The following is a 17012-nucleotide window of genomic DNA, read 5'->3' on the forward strand; positions in this document are numbered from 1 at the left end:
TTGTGGAGAAAGGCATACTTAGGTATAAATCTTCCCACAGTACCATGCTCCAGAGTGTCTTCTATTTGTGTCTACTTAGCACCAACCAGCTCTTAACAAAAGCTAACTTCAGTGTGTAAACTATGCACCGACACAGCACAAAAGCCTTTGCAGTAATTTTCTTTTCCCCTGGTCAATGATGCTTGGGACTACCCAGTTTTAAGATCATAGTAAGCTGAATGGAATATGAAACTGAAATTTTCTGGGGGAGTGAGGTTGTTCTTTTTTCTTTGGATTGTTTTTGTGGTATCTTTATTTCACTTTCCTCTTCCCAGTCCCCGTTTCAAAAGTGGAAATGTTTATGGAGGCAGCTTGTATGCCTGACTGCTCTCTAGGTAGTGAAAAGCTTACTCACAGGCTGCTCCACAGTCACTGTGAGTAAGGAAAGTTGATTATTTCAGCCATACAGTATTTTGGTGACTGGGAGCTTTCCTGAGGTTTTATTGTAAACGAATCCTGTGAAGAAGAGAGAAACAGGTCCCAGGATAGAGTTAGGAATGAAGGATTGACTAAATTTTCATCTGGTAGCAGAGAAGAAGATAATTTCTGCAAATCCTTTTATTTTGAAAGGGGAAAAGAAATGGAAATATTCAGAGTGCAAAATGAGTTTGTGATAACTCAGGCTGTGACTTAGTTAAGGAAATATATCCTTTTCCTGTTCTGTTGCCATTGGAAACAATTTAAGTGATGGGAATAAGCTGTTTCAAGAACTATGTAAAAACAGGTACCTGTAGAAATGCTAGAACTAAATATTCAGGGAAAACACTGTTGTATGTCTTGGTTTCCTTTTCCTCCTAAGCTACCAATCAGGTCTCAGTTACAGGTTGTGTTAGAAGAGCTTTGGAGACCTGAAATGCCCTTTTGTGTCTGAGGGGAAGGAAGCTTTTAAATTCAGATAATATTGTGGTCTGCTTAATAGCTAAGCAGGAAAAGACAGTCAGAAAATTACAAAGGCAAGTTCCTGTGAATTTTTAATACAGCTGTCTTCCCAGTTTCCTCTTAAAAAATGATAATGAGTTTTGAAAGAGTCAGCATAGACACAGCTGGTACCACAGCCTGACTTTTTTATGCTGTGATACATCCCCTTCTTGAATTGTGCCACTGTTGCACACACTCCTGCAGGAGTGGCATTTACCCCCAGAAACGCCTGTCACGTCTGCATTTGCCTGCAGAGTGCTCAGTGTAAGCCCTTCAGCTGTTGGGATCTTTGCACTGCTCCCACCAAGTATTCCCAGCCCCTCCCCAGTGCACACCAGATAATATGGCAGACTATGTAAAATCATCTTGCAGCTTACCCTCTGGACAAGTAATTCAATACCAGCTTTCTTCAGCAATTACAAATCACATTCTAAGAAATGAAGGCTTGGACTTGCTGCCAAAATGCGTGTTAAAAATGACCTAGAAGAATGCCTGGAGTGAGAGTGGTGTGTAGCTGGCTTTTATTCTACTGTCAAGAGGGAATGTGTGTGGAATAGCTATTTAGGAAAGTCTGTGAAATAAAGTCACTGATCCTAATCCTATTGAGATGATTGTTAGTGATGCTACTGTTTTATATTATCATTCACAGCCCGTAAATGAGAAGAAATCAAATCCCCTGAGAACTTAAAAGCTGACTGATAGTTACTATTTTGAAAGCCAGCACTTCTTGCCAATTGTCATATGGTGTTATCTTAGAAGCAGTGTCACCCATATATTTAGAAACTGTTGCAGCTGTTTGCAAATCTGGTAGTCATGTTTAATCACCAGTGGTTTACAGAGTGAGTTTTGTTGCACCGAATAGAAAAGCATGACTTTCTCTTTTCTCCTACCATAATTTGAGACTTGAATCTCTCCCTAATCTTTCTTGTCCCCAAACCTTGCTAGACAATAAGATCTACACATTGGCAATAAATGTATTTCTTCCTCTCCCAAACCATTTGAAAAAACAAGTAAATTTTGAAGGCTCAGAAATATAAAGGTTATCATCCTGTAGTTCTTTGGATTATGGTTTGTACACAAAGATACTTGGGTCTCACCATAGCAGTCAGTGAATAAAAAAATACTATGTCCAGCCCCTGTTCTCAGGACAGGGCTTTGCTGTCCAAGAAATCAAGTCTGTTGCAGGTCACAATCCAGGAGCTAGAGCTTCTTCAGCAACAAGGAAAAGAACTCCAAAAGCATTTCCTGAAGACAGTGAACCAGCCAATTGATGAATACTGCTGGAAAAATAATCCTCCTTTTGTCTTCTTCAGATAAAATTTGTGCTAATCATTACCACAGGCTGGACTGCAGTGACGGAGCTGAAAATCTAAGGCAGTTAATGCCCTGTCAGGTAAGAAAATCATCTGATGTACTCTTAGGAAAAAGTTAAATTTATCATTACTGTAACTTCTATGATGATATTTTTCAGTATGATAATACTATGATGAATAATGAAGTTGTGCCCAAGACCCCCTCCTGAACAAAGTACAGTGTAAGACTACAGTCTTGATTTAAGATTGCTTTTGTTCTATCTCTTCTCAAAGAATCAACTTCCCTTTTCATTTGCATTTGCATAACTTGAAGTACATTGTTCAAATTAATCTTCAATGTGCAAAGGAGCAACAGGATTAAAAATTGGTCTCTCCTTCTTTGATTGTATCTTACCATAAGTGACTTCAAAGTCTTTTTTAGTACCATTCAAGCTTTCTAAATTTCCACTCTTTATATCATATCCTAATGCAGAGAGCTTTTTAATTCGGTACTGAACTATTTGTGTTGTCAACTCCAGCACCATTGGTGTCTCTCTTATCTGTGCTATAGAAATTCCTTCCTTCAGTAGTCCTTCAAGTCTTTCTTCCAAAACTGGGACAGAATAATAGAGAAGGGCTGGGCATTTCAGCACTAGTTGTTTTAGTTCTTGATCACTGCATTTGAAGATGTTTTTGGAGAAAAGCATACTCTTCTGCATAGTGGCAGAATTAAGTTGAAAAATGAAGCCTTTAAGTTTGGACAGAAGCTGTAGAACTTCCTGGTCAGTGAAATTATTCTTTTGGAGAAATTCCAAGTTCTCCTGGATTGCAGTGGAAGTATTTAATAAAATAAATGGATTTTGGCTCAATAACTTCAGTATCCAGATCTTCATATTTGCTTCAGAACCCCCTAAATTTAAATAATTTATTTGTAATGTCTCTATCACGCTTTTGTTGTTCTCAACAGGGTTATAGAAAATATTTGGTGCACTTGTCAAGAACCTGGTGATTATATTATTCTTAAGTCCTAGCTCTTGAAAAAACAGTATGTTTGCCTTCTGGTTCTGCTGATACTCAGTAGTAAAAAAAGACTCTGGAAATTGCTCTATTAATTTAACCAGCTGGTTTTCATTCTGGCATACTAATTGCCATAAAGCTCTTTGAGAGTTTATCTCTGCTGGGGTGTGGAGAATTGCCTCGGGGCAGCGTTCTATAATGTTGGCTACAGTGGTCTTATCTGCTCCCATTTCCTGTAAGATACCAGCAATTTCTTTAACATAGGCCACATCCTGGAGAAGGACCCATTCCTTCAGTCTGCGTATCTTCGTGATGTCAACTGACAAACTGTAGAGATTCTCAAGGGTTTTTTTATTTTCCTCTCTTGACTTGGTATCAGTTGTGTAACTGGAATGTATTAGGAAGCTCCTGTTTGCTACGTCAGGCCATACTGATGAAAACTTCAGTCCCGGGTTACAGCTCTGAGGTCTTGTCAACAGAAGCGTGAATGTGTCTTTTGCACCGTGAGCAATTCCTCTCAACATCTTGGAAATCAGCCCTGTGGAGACACAACAACTCTAAGACAACACATTTAAGGAACAAGTTAATGGCCAGAATCATTGATGTTTAGACAGAACTGGTGTAAGAAATAGCTCTCCAGAGTGGTTTTTGTTATTAGTGCAAAATCCAGCTTTCACATGAAAGCAGGGGAAGGACTGCTTTTGAAAGGTTAAGTTTCTGATGGACACATCATTGGAACAGTAACATGGATGCAACAGACCTGATGTGGGGCAGTGCTCTGCCCATATCAATGCCTGCAGTCATACAAGCTCCAAACTGTCAGCCATTTCTTGCAGCTAACATTGTGACTGCATTACAGATCACCCGCACTGTGTGAGTAAAATGATTCATGCAATTTCATTTGACAGCAAGCCCACTAAATTAACAAAAATGGCAGCTTAAATCTTAGTTCTTATGGGTGTATTTGCTTTAATTTCTCAAGCATTATTTGGAGTGTGAGTTGTTCTTTCATGTGTCAGAGACCCACCACGCAGTGCTGCTTCAGCAGCAGTTTGCAGCACAACTTCATTTTGAAATCATTCTTTATATAATTAAGGGAGGAGAAAGAAAATCATTTGAGCCTTTATGTAAGTGTTTTTCTCCAGCTGTGTGCGTTAATTGAATGTGAATAAGCACCTTGGTATTCTGGGGGAGGAAGCAAGTACACAGTAACATTTCCAGGCCTTCACCTACCTCTTCCAACACCTACTTCACTACAGCTGCTGCTTGCACCAATGCCTTATTTCTGCCTCCAGGTCTCTTCTGTAGGCAGAGTCCTTGTGGAATAGGTGTGTGGCTGTGCTGGAGTCCACAGGGCCAACCCCACACCTCACCTTTGCTCAAACTGGCTGCCCAGTTATCACCAATACCACATGCACTGTCACCTGCTCTGCAGGGGCAAAGGAGCCGCAGCAGTCAAACAAAGATATCATCAAGTGTATCTTTAACTTCCTGGGGGTGTTTTCATACAACCCTTTGGAAGTACCGACTGTGCAAGGGAGAACTGCTGATCTCTGCAATTATCCTGCAAATAGCTGCTGCTGGTAACATGCTTAAAAATGCTCAAACTGAAAATGAGAACGTTTGGACAGCTGCTTTCACCTCTTCCTAAGTATAGCATGCTTCAAAAAGTACCTATATGAGCATTGTTAAATTACTTTTGGTTGGGCTTTTTTGTTGATTTTTTTGGGGGTGGGGGGGGTCCTCTTTTTTTTTTTTTAGGAGATAAAATACTGTTATGATCATGCAGTCCAATCTCCTACATAACAGAACAACATACCTATTCTACAGCTGTATGAAAGCCCTAGAATCTTCCTTGTAGCCCACTGTCTGAGAAAATATGTGGTTGGTTTAGAGAACCGTAGTGGTAGATTGATTCTCTTTCTCGCTGCCAGATAAGGTTAAATATTTTCCAGAGGTAAATCCTTTGTCTCAAGAGAGTGTACCTTTATTTTTAGATTTTTAGATTGCTTTTTTCCTTCTTCTGAGATGGACTATTGTTATGTTATTACATCATAAACTAACAGAATATGATGTAATTTCCTATATGCACTCATGTTATTAACAGAAGTTGTTTATTGGTAACTTGTTCTTTAGTGTTATTTCACACCTCTAAGGCAAAACCAATTACTTAATGCGCTGCTTGTGTCAGAGCCCTAAGGCTGATGGTTTTGTTTTCATACGCCTTGTGACTTCAGAAATGCTGTCCCAAGCCCCACAAAAAAAACAAGTGATTTTTCCCAGGAACCTTGAAAGCACTGGAAGTGTAGGTAAATCACAGATATTTTGTGTGCTGACCTTTCCAAGTCCAGAAAAAGTCACTGAAAACTAAACCTCTGCTCCACAGGAGTGACACAACTGCCTGTGTCTGAGCACTCTGAGTAGTTTTACTGAGTTTAGTGGGTCCGGTCAGAATAAGCAAATCTCTGAAGGATCAGGGTTTTCTTCATTAATGCTTCAGCTTAGGTAGAAGCAGCCAGCAAAGTGAAGTGTTGTTAAAATTGTTTGGGATGTCAAATAACATTTCCAAAGTACAAACTCGAAAAATAACCATGGCTTACTTTTACTTTAATGTGTAATCCTGCTGTTAAACAAAATTGCCTTGTGAGTAATGCAGTCCCTTAAAATACTGTCATTTTTACTATTATAGAAATTTTAAATTATTCTGATGTAGTAAATTGTGCTCTTCTAAAATCTGACATGGGAATGATTGTTTCATTCATGTAAAAGAAGCCTTAAATTTTCTAAAAATGCCTGGGATCACAGTAAATTTTTCCCTGTTGTTAGTGAGGATCATCAGAAACACAGAATACTGTAAAAGAAAGAAGTTTATTTGCCAAAACTCATTTGACAGGGGTACTCAGGATCCCTTGTAAAAATGCCCTATGCAAAAAATAACATGAATGAATTTGAACATTATGGCGTTCTATAGAAACCAAGAAGATCCGAGTTATGACTTGACAGATTTCCAAGTCCATAGATTACAGTATTCACATTTCAAGTATGTAACTGCTTTCAAGAATTCAGAGTTCTCTCTAAGCTCTTGTTGGATCTAATGTGCAGGACCCCACACAATTGTTGGATAATGTTCCAATGTGCAGGACCCCACTGTAACCTGTAACTTTTCACATACTTAGATTGCTGTGGGGATTGTAAAGCAATTGGGAGATTAAGGGAAAAAAGCCCAGCCAGCTCAGATAAGATGCTTGCTCTCACTGCCTGCAGCACCCTCTCACCACCAAGTGTTAGAACAGCAATAAGGAAGTGAGCTACTGTCAAAGTTACCTGTGATCCTGCTTGCTAGCACACTTGCAGAGACCTGAATATACACAGTAAAGGGGTGCTGTAAGTTTCAGTATTTAATGAGACTTCTATGTAAATCTTCTATAGGAAATAGATAAAGGGATCAATTGGTTGATTTATCCCTCATGTGAATTTCTGAATATGAATTTTTTAAGTATCGCTTTTTGAAAATTAGCAAACCCAAACTTTTACTCATGCTGGGTTGTTCACAAAATCTTTCAGTAAAGAGGGCAACCGTATGACTGCTGACCGCTACAATTCTCATAACAGGGAAACTTAGTAGGCTGTAAAGAATTAAATGAAACTACCGAATGCCTAGATTGAACTTTGAGTGAACCTAGAAGAGTAGGTATCTACCTAGAAGACAGCAGTGTAGACAGGGTTTGAATGGTTTGTGAAGAAATCTGGGGTGGTGAGAGGTTGCAGTTTTGTAGATTAATGCACAGTTAATGTTTACACTTATGCATTTACAAAAAATTAATCCCTGTTTTGATTAGTGGTGGAAATTAGGTAAATTATTATAAAATACATGCTAGACCAACATAAAGCTTTCTAGAAAAAAATGCAGAGGATCCTAGAGTAATCCAGTTTTGAAGGGATCTCAAGAGCTCAAAGTAGGGTCTCCAGGATCCAGGCTGCTTTTTTCAGTCAGGTCTTTAAAACCTCAGCGGATGGAGCCCATCCACCTCTGTGGGGTACCTGCTCCACTGCTCAACTTCCTCATGGGGGCAAAGCTTTTCCTTACATCCAGGAAAGAAAAGACATTTGAAAAGTTCTTAAGGACACGCCACACTATTTAAACCACTGGTCATTAAGTGGTGGTGCTTTCAGCACAGACAAAACGAGGGTCTCCGGCACAGCCTGCTCCCACAGCCCTGCCACCTGGGCCTCCCTTTCCCACCCTTTGGACTCCGCTTGGGGGCGGAGAGGCAGGAGGCGGGTGTTCTCCTGCAGCCAGCACGGGAGAAGCGGCTGCAGGCCCGGCTGCCGCTCCTGCCGCAGCCACCGGCGGCCGGCACGGGGGCCCGGGGCCGGGGGTCCCTCCCCGCCGCGCATCCCTCGGAGCAGCGCGGCTTCTCCCCTGCACGCCGCCCGCCCCGCATCCCTCGGAGCAGCGCGGCTTCTCCCCTGCACGCCGCCCGCCGCGCATCCCTCGGAGCAGCGCGGCCTCTCTCTCCCCTGCACGCCGCCCGCCCCGCATCCCTCGGAGCAGCGCGGCCTCTCTCTCCCCTGCACGCCGCCCGCCCACCCTCAGCGCCGGCGCTCGGAGCGGGACAAGCGGAACGCCAGCCGGCCCCTCCGGCCCCCGAGCCCCGCTGCCGCGGCCGCGCTCACCGTTCTCGCCGCCGCCGCGCCGGGAGCGCCGGCCCGTGCCAGCGCCGGCAGGGCGGGGCGCGCTGAGCCGCGGCGCGGGAGGACGTGGCCGAGCCGCAGCGCGACCCGGCCCAGCCTCCGCCGCTCGAGAAGCAGGCTTGGCCGGCAGTAGGAGAGTGAAAGGCCGTTGGATTAAAACAGCTTGCAGAGAGAAGTAGTGGGGTGAATAGGAAAGAAATGTTTTGATAGTAATTTCTCAGTAATATAATAGCAAAGGATGGAACATTTAAGTCAGATTACTCGAGTGCCTTTCCTCTGACAGGAAGCAGATGATCCTTTTGATTTAATAATGCCGATATCATGATGGGAGGCTTGCCTTACACCAGTGTATTTTCTTCATATGGCCACTACTTTATTACATAATTAAGTTCACATCTAGTCATTGGGCTTACATTGTTTTGCTGGTGGCTTTTCAGAAGTTCATTGAACTCTGATGGTGAGAACCATCTTCTTCTATCTTATTTTTTTAGCCATATCTACTTAACTTTCTCATCTAGAGTAACAAATTAGCAGTCACTTAAATTATTTCTAGACTAGAAATATTTTACTAGAGGTGTTGGGATTTTTTAACTAACTCCAAGTCTGCACAATCACATCTTCCAGAGAGTGAAAAATCACTACTGTTGTCTCCGTGAACCCTTCTTGTATCAGCTACACCTTCAGTAGTCTCTGTTGGGTCTGTAAAAAAAAGCTGATGAAGAAGAGAAATGCTATAGGAAGAAACTTCTGCTCTAGGAACAGGGTTCAGGGTTCAGGAACTTGGTCTCCTAAATAACAGCTGTTTCTAGAACAGTTAACAAAGTCCGTGAATATAATGCATATAGTAATGTTAAAAACATGCATCTAAAAAAATAGCTTCCAATTTGTAACACAAAAGGTACTGTACACTTGCTTTTTTGTTTTTTTTTTCACTTCATGCCTTCATGTTATCTTTTTCCCCTTCTGGGCTAAATTAGCAATATTGTTTAAAAAAATTAGTCACATGAGAACACTGTAGAGAGGTTTACTTTTGTGAGTTCCTTGATTAACTGTCGTTCTATTTTCTACTTCAGCTAAGTTAGAGTGGTTCTTCCCTTGAGATCTGACATTTTAATTAATATAGTCTGCATCTATTATATATTAATATATCCTAATACAATATTAATTATACATTAATATGTTCTTTCTCTCATTTCTGAGTCAGGAACAAACTGTCTCACATAGAAGGCATGGCCAGATAGAGCCAAAGAGTATTTTACATAATTATATGCTATTGATATACTGCAATTGTTATTCAGCCTGTAGCAACAAAGAGCTTAGAGACTGATGGTTTTCATGACTGCAATTTGTTTATGAAACCATAAGGTCTAGTGAGGAAGGGCTGTTTCCAGTATTCCCAAGAAGGCAGACTGGTTGATGCTGGACTTTATTTAGGGCTATCTTCAGTGTGGCAGCCTTGTGGGGAGCTAGCAGGACACTTAATGAGTATGAAAAGCAATTTAAATGTTTGAAATAAAAACTATGCTGTGAAGTGACTCTCCTTAAAAATAAGGAATCTACTTCTTCAGTGTTCAAAAATTATAGAATTCAAATGAGTTTGATGGACAGTGGTCATTAACTACTGAATTCCTTTTTGGTTTTTATTTATTTCAAAATCATTTACCAAATATTTGGCATATGATAATAAAAAAACACCAGACAAATAAGGATGTACTTTATATTAACTGGGAAAGCAGTGTTTGACTTTACAATGACCCCACTATGCCAGCTCTGAGTTGCAGCCAGGATATATGACAGGATCCCATATGTTCTTCTTGAATCAGAATTATGAACTGTGGAATATGGTATTCTACATACAACAAAGTGATAATTGAGAAACTCATCATAATTATGCTGTTGTTAAAGTCAGTGCTCAGAAACTGTTCACTCTCCACATGCTACACCTTTTAAAAAGAAATTTTGTGTAAGACCAAGCAGAAAGATTCTAATCCTGGCTGGGGCCTTGGCATACCTTGATTTTCAAGGACAGGTGGGGCCTTGTCTGCCAGGCAAGGTGTGACAGGACAAGAGGACAGAGCCTCAAGCTGCACAAGGGGAGGTTTAAATTGGACATCAGGAGGAATTTTTTCACTGACAGGGTTATTAACATTGGAATGAGCTGCCCAGGGAGGTGATGGAGTCACCATCCTTGGAGCTGTTCAAGAAACAACTGGACGTGTCCCTCAGTGCCATTGCCTAGCTGAGATGGTGGTGTCAGTCAAAAGTTGGCCTCAGAGTTCTTTTCCAACCTAAATGATTGTGTGATTCTATTACTGTGTTTATTAGGTCATTCAAAGTGAGGAAAGAAAAGCACAAAGGGAAACACACGATGCATGTGTCTATTCTTGTTGACTTTTACTTTCTGTGGGTCTTAGCAGAAAAAAATATTTTAGGAGAAGGAAAAAAATGACCGTTCTTAAAGAACTGTCTGGAATTCTCAAAGTTAAGAAAGGTCTGTACTGCTGATTTGGGTCCTCTGCCTTTTACTTGAGACATTCTTTCTAATGAGACCACTCCTGCTGTTGCTATGCACTTGTCCGTGACGCTGTAGATTTGAACTGCAATCCACAAGTGGAGGTTTAGTTTCAGATCTGCATCGAGAGCTGCCCTGTGAGTCCTGTGAGTGCGATGCCTCCGTCGGCTGTTGGCCGTGCGCACCGTAACCAAGGAGCCGGTCCGGGAACCCCGCTGTGCTGGCAGCACAGACGGTGGTTTGTTTGAGCTCTGTAATTAACAGTGAGAAATTCACCATTTAGTAATGACTTTCCTAACGGTGCCCTAAGAGAGACCATTTTAACTCGTTCAGCTGCTTGAAAGCCTGTCTGGGTGCGGCAGCGCCGCACGGCCCAGCCGCTTTCTCTTGCCCGGGGGTGCCTTTTGACCGACACGTCCCGGCGGCACCGGGCAGCAACGAGCCCTCGTCCCTCGTCACGGAACCGCCAGGGTGGGAAGGGCCCTCCGGGGCTCCGCTGGGCCAGCAGGCGCTCCCTGCGCACACGCTTATGTAAGCGCCCCGCCCGTGCGGCGGCACCGCCGGGCACGGCTCCGGGCGCGCGCGGGCCGCGATACATAACAGGCTCGGGGGCGCGCGCACGCCGGCGCCGCCCGGCGGAAGCGGCGCTGCCGAGAGCCGCCTCGCGGCCCCGTGCTCATCCGGGTCCCGCCGCGCCGAGCCGAGCCGAGCCGAGCCGCGGGGGGGGGGGGGGTGGCGGAGAGAGCCGGGCCCCGCCCCCCGCCGGCGCAGCCCGCCGGCCCCGCGCTGCCGCAGCGGGCGGGATTGCCGCCGGGGTGGCGGGCCCCCGGCCCGCCGCGGAAGCGGGGCCGCCCGGCCGGGCCTCCCTGCCCCGCGCGCCGCCGGTACCGAACACACCGCAGAAACGTGAGGGCCCGCGGTCACGTGGCCGCGGCGCCGGCCAATGGGCGGCGGGGGGCGGGGCGGAGCGGCCGGCGCAGCCCCGCGCAGTCACAGGGCGAGCGGCGAGGAGGCGGCGGCGGCACGGACGGCGCTTTCCGCGGCCAGGGCGCCGTCACCGCCCCGCAGTCACCGCCGGACCCAGCGCTCGCACCTTTCGTCCCCGCTCTCCCCGGCGCGGGGGCTCCGCGGGGTGATGCGTCCCCGGCGGGCGGCCGCTCCCGCCGTGTCCGCCGGGTCCTAGAGCCGTCCCAGCGAGGCCCCGCGGGCCGCCCCGCCGCCCGTCCGTGCTCGCCCGGCGGCGCCGGGCCATGAACGGCCCCGCGGGCGGCGGCGGTTCCCGCTGAGCGCCCGCACCCGGCATGGGGGTGAACGCCGTGCACTGGTTCCGCAAGGGGCTGCGGCTCCACGACAACCCGGCGCTGCGGGAATGCATCCAGGGCGCCGACACGGTGCGCTGCGTCTACATCCTGGACCCCTGGTTCGCCGGCTCCTCCAACGTGGGCATCAACAGGTGGCGGTGAGTGCGGGGCGCTGCGGGGCCCTAATGCCGCGTTATGTATTCGGTCACGCTGCCTCCCCGCCATCCCCTCCCCTCCGCGCCCGATTGGGCCGCCGCCAGCGCCGGCTTCCCGCGGCCGCTCGCCCGCCCCGCGGGCCGGCGGTGTTACATATCCAGCCCGGCGCCGGCCCGGGCTGCGGCGCACGTGGGAGGGACGGGGAAGACGGAACCGGGAAGCCCGCGGCGCAGTGCGGGGCGGTGGGCTGTGGCTTCCCGCTGAGGGGGGCGCTTGTTCTCGCTCCCGAGGGTGGCGGGTCAGTGCCCGAGCGCTGGAGCGCAGAGCGGGGTTGCTGCCGGGCGGAAAACCCTGTGGGGAGCAGCCCGGAGTGGGTTTGCGCCATTTCAGGAACTCTGGGCAGCCGGGAACCCCAGGGCGACACCGTCCTGGAGAAACTGTGAAGCTGCTCGCTTAGCCCAGAAGTACTTTTTCAAAGTAGCGTTCCTGCACGGAAGGGTATCACAAAATATCCTGAGTTGGAAGTGGCCCACGAGGATCGTGGAGTCCAACACCTGGCCCTGCATAGGACAGCCCCAAGAAACCCACCGTGTGCCTGAGAGCATTCTCTAAATGCTCCTTGAACTCGGGCTGGCTCGGTGTGCAGTGTCCCTTTCTGGAAAGTGCGGATTTATTCCTACACCATCAAGCCAGTTGTAATTTTCCTACCCGATATAAAAATGAACTTTACTATGGTGCTGTGACTGACGCTTGCATGCTAAATGTGTACCATAAGGCAGAGGTTAATAGGACTTCTGTGCATGCTTGTCATGTGAGATTAGTTAAAAAATCACTAGGAATCTGAAAATTGTTACCCTTGTAAAATGCTTGATAATGCAGTAAGGTCTGTGTATCATCTGTCCCTCCAATGTCAGGAACTTGAAATGCTAGTGAACTTAGCCTGCCCAGACTACAATGCTGAATAGTTGCCTAATTATGGAACAAGCACAATGAAACTTAACACCACATCATAGACGAATGACAAAGTTTAGAAACTTCAGGTTTCAATTGTGTTTACTTGAGGGATTGTTCCTTTCAGATTTAATAATTTGTATCCTAGCTTATACTTTACCAGCCAGGTAACTTACCTTTGGAGGTTTTGAGTTTCTGGTTTTTTTTCAGATTTTGAGAGGTTTTCCTTACAATGTTCTTGTTTTCAAGAGATGAAAATACTAAAGATGCTTTTTGTAGACTTTAACTTGATGATTATTTCATTCGCACTGACAAAAATAACTTGGGAATAACTGTTAGATACTTCCCTTATCTGAGATTCATCATGTACATTTATTTTATAAGAGACTTAACTCACTTTTGTTTTGAAGGGATAAGGTTTTTTTAATAACATTTTGACTTACTGAAGAGCCTCAGAGGTATTAATTTTGTGGGTGAAACATGAACAGCCACTGAATTTTGTGGGTGAAACATGAACAGCCATTGAAGTTTTAAAAGAATGTGGACAACTGGTACAAGTCTTAAGTGTTAAGGAAATCACATGTCTTAAGAATACTTCATAGGTCTCTAATGTGCCCTGCAGTTGAAATGCTGAACAGTTTTTGGTTGTACTCTCTGAGCTAGTGAATGATAGACAAATGTGAACTTTGGTTCTAGCAGAAGGAAGTTCATGTCTTCAGTGCTATTGCCCTGGATCTTCAGTGACTGTGTAATATTATCATTAGGTAATAGAGTCCTTGAGTTCATCTGTGTGTGATGTATTGCTGGTTGGTTTACTCAAACAGTGTTTTAATCTTTAAGAAGGCAGGTAGTCCTCCCACTACATTTTGCATTTGAAGAAAAATGCCTGGTTTTTGTTGCTGGTTAGAGGGACTGAATTTGGGGTAGATTACAACTCCCCTGTCCAAAGCACATCGAGCAATCTCCTGGTACTCAAATACCGCCAAGGGACATGCTGCACATGGATTTGAGTAGGAAATGTTGCTGCCTTCAGAGCCTGGTTTCATGAAATCGTCAGGTTTTTTTCAAGTTTAAAAGTACAATAGCTTTATAGAATAACTGACTTCTAAAACTGTATGTTTATTAAGTTGCTTCTCAGTCAGTTTTTATTTAAATGAACAGTTACTGGTTTGGGATGAATCCTCGTTAGGTTCCAGTGATTTTAATGAGATGCTTTTAACCAGTGCTGACACATACATTCCCAGTAAGTATACACAAAATCTATGATGCAATTTTTTAGTTTCCCAGTCTTATTTGGCACTTATAATTAATGGAAAAACATTTAATGTTCTTTTTCACTTGATCACTGTGAGCAAAATCCTTGCTTGCGTGCCTGTTGAGTAGGGTGTTGTAGTGAGAAACATTTTATTTGAGACTAGGAGCAGAAGCCCTTCAGCAGTAGGAAGGTGAGTCAAATTTAACCTCCTGGTGTGAATTTACAGTGGTCCTTTCTTAATTTGAGTTGATTGACACCAAGTGTTTGTTGTCCTACTGCCCTGGGCAAAACTCTTCTCTGTCAAACTATGACTAATGCAATCTACATGAGGAAAAATGGTGAAAGAATACAAGAAACCAGGAGGTTCAGCTTCTTGTTAGAATATTGTCATTGTCATTCTGCAGGGTCACCAGTTATGGTTTATATTAACAAATGTGTGTTAAATATAACACACAATAGGTTGCTGGTAAATAGCAATCTTTAACACATAGGTGCTTTCTAATTAACTTTTCTCTTTAAACAGTCATGTAACAATCAGGGAGTAATATTTTTGTGTAATTGCACTATTGAGTAAGTCTAATTACTAAGCAGTCACATGGTCTTACTGACCTCCTTTCTCCTGGCATTCAGCCTACCTGTTCTAAATTAGTGAATGCTACGTAACAAATGCCAGGACCTCCCTCAGTTCACTTCTTCTTTTTTTTTTTTTTTTTTTCTGGGTCTGTTCAGTTTCTCCTTATTGTTCCTTTTTTTCGAGCTGTCAAATAAATCAAGATGTGCTTTCATTGAAACATGTTTTTTCTATGGGATGTGTTCATAATGTTGTCCACAGATCAACACTTGGAGAGAGAAGTTACTTGGTGCAGTAAAAGGTGTAGAAATAAATGGTGGAGGGAGATGCCAAATTGCACTAAGGCTCTCTTAAAATTTTGTCGGTTGCCCTTAAATGTTAGGCGTCAGAATTAGCTTGTATCTAAATTGTGTCAACAAAGCAGGCAAAGAATGTAACTTGCATACTCCAACAAGTAACCATTACCTACTTCTGAAAAAATGTGTTCGTATGTGCTCACAGACTTTTCCATATTAAGGAGAATGGGATTTCATGCTTTACAACATCACCTAGGGGAGAGCTTCACTGGTTTTAGTGCAGAGTGACAATTGATCACAATACCTGAAAAGAAATGGAAACATTGTTAGTTGCTGCATAAGGATTTACTTTAGGTAATAATTTACCTCTTCTGAATTGTCTTTTTTGGGTATATATGTCTGTCTTTGATATGCTAGTTAAAACACTTTTTTAACCATTGATGAAGAGAATGGATTTTACTTTTAAAATAGGAGTAATTGAATTTGCTTTGTATATCTCTTAGATTTTGTGAGAATATTGATGTGTTCAACATTCTTCAAAGTTAGCTGCTGCTATTATTGCAGATAGTGGTATTGGCTTTGGAGAGAGGAGAGAGATGATTTATTTTTCCACACTCAAATTTCAAGCAAATAAAAAAACCTGAGAGGAAAAAAAAAGTTTCATTTCCAGGACAATCACTGCAATTCATGGAAATGGAACTTGTTTTAAAAATAATACTTGGACATCTTTCTGTAGTATCTATTAAATTTTGCTGTTCTATGCATCTAGTTTTGGAAATATACTTACAGTTTCCGCTTACATAGTTATGATTTGTCGAATAGATATGTGTTTGTTGGATGGGGGATTGGTGGAAAAAGTTTGTCAATAGAATTAATCTATGAGTGATTTGAATTTCATATGTGTAATTCAGGCAGACAAAATTTGTGTGTTATACTTCATTCATTTTTGGTGACATGCTTAATATATAAAAAGGAATGCACACAAATATTTATTACTTCCCTGATGAGGACATCTCTTTAAGTTTGTTTTTATTGTGTAGTACTTAGAATGAAAATCTATTTAATTTATTAAATATTTAACATAGCCCACCAAAGGCGCTCTGTCGTTCCCCTTGATTAGGCAGGGAGTAGAAAGTAAAAAGCTTGTGAGTCAAGATTAGGACAAGGAGAGACCACTCAGCCATTACCATTGTGGGGAAAATGAATTAATTTATTACCAATCAAATCAGAATAGGGTAATTGAAAATAAACAAAATTCTTAAAACACCTTCTTCCCACCCCTCCGTTCTTTCTGGCTCAACTTCACTCCCATTTTCTCAACCTCCTATCTCCAAAGAACACAGAGGGTTGAGGAATGGAGGTTTTGGTCAGTTAATCAGATGTTGTCTCTGCTGCTTTTTCCTCAGGGCAAGGATTCTTCACGCTCTTATTTTCTCCACCACGGTCCTTCATGGGCTGTAGGTGGACAGCCTTCCTTTCAGTGGTCTTCACCACAGGCTGCAGGGGAATCTCTGCTCTGGTGCCTGAAGCATGTCCTCCCCCCTACTTCTTTCCCTGACTTAGGAGTTTGCAGAGACCTGTTCTCAAGCCTCTCTGGCTTCAATGGCTCCTGAGCAGTAACATTTTCCTCCTGTCAGATACATTGTCCCAGAGGCACTACCTTGACCAGCGAGTGGCAGGTTGGCGTTGGATGGAGCTGTCTGGCATTGGCCTGGAAAGACAGATGGAAAGCTTCCAGAAGCTTCTCACAGCAAGCCACCTTTGTAGCCCCCTGATACCTTGACTTGTGGCCATGCAAACCCAGTGCAACCCAGCATACCCTCTAATGAGTGGCTTCAGCTCTAGAGTGGTGTGTGCCACTTGGAGCACTTGTGTTCGCCCAGCCCACTAAACTGAGGGTGATTAATCTGTGAGAAGTCTGTAGCTTCTTTCCAGAAGTTGCATTTTCAGATGCAGTTTCCGTGGTACTGGCAGTTAGATTGGAGAAATGCCCTCAGTGCCACACCCCT

The 17012-nt window shown here is 44.0% G+C and overlaps 2 protein-coding genes across 5 annotated transcripts in view; one reads left to right on the forward strand and one right to left on the reverse strand.

Annotated features, from left to right (window-relative positions):
- Positions 1-1752: 1752 nt before the first annotated feature.
- On the reverse strand, positions 1753-8007 carry MTERF2 (mitochondrial transcription termination factor 2). 2 transcript variants are annotated; one of them, XM_021535891.2, is made up of 2 exons: positions 7944-8007; positions 1753-3804 (listed from the first exon to the last, which is right to left on the reverse strand). In XM_021535891.2, exon 2 carries the CDS (start codon positions 3788-3790, stop codon positions 2597-2599), a length of 1194 nt encoding a protein of 397 aa, XP_021391566.2. In that variant the 5' UTR covers positions 3791-3804; positions 7944-8007; the 3' UTR covers positions 1753-2596. The 2 variants fall into 2 exon arrangements, with proteins under 2 accessions (XP_021391566.2, XP_077639502.1); XM_077783376.1 differs by having other exon boundaries at positions 1753-3823; positions 7944-7971.
- A 3542-nt stretch (positions 8008-11549) lies between these two features.
- Positions 11550-17012, forward strand: part of CRY1 (cryptochrome circadian regulator 1) — a 39399-nt gene continuing 33936 nt past the window's right edge. The window contains exon 1 of one of the 3 annotated variants that reach the window (XM_021535877.3): positions 11550-11932. In XM_021535877.3, the coding sequence (XP_021391552.1) occupies positions 11775-11932 (158 nt within the window). In that variant the 5' untranslated portion in view covers positions 11550-11774. The remainder of the gene's footprint in view (positions 11933-17012) is intronic. The other 2 variants (XM_077783377.1, XM_021535870.3) reach the window with 2 other exon arrangements.

Source organism: Lonchura striata, chromosome 5, assembly GCF_046129695.1.
Source record: "Lonchura striata isolate bLonStr1 chromosome 5, bLonStr1.mat, whole genome shotgun sequence".
NCBI lineage: Eukaryota > Metazoa > Chordata > Aves > Passeriformes > Estrildidae > Lonchura > Lonchura striata.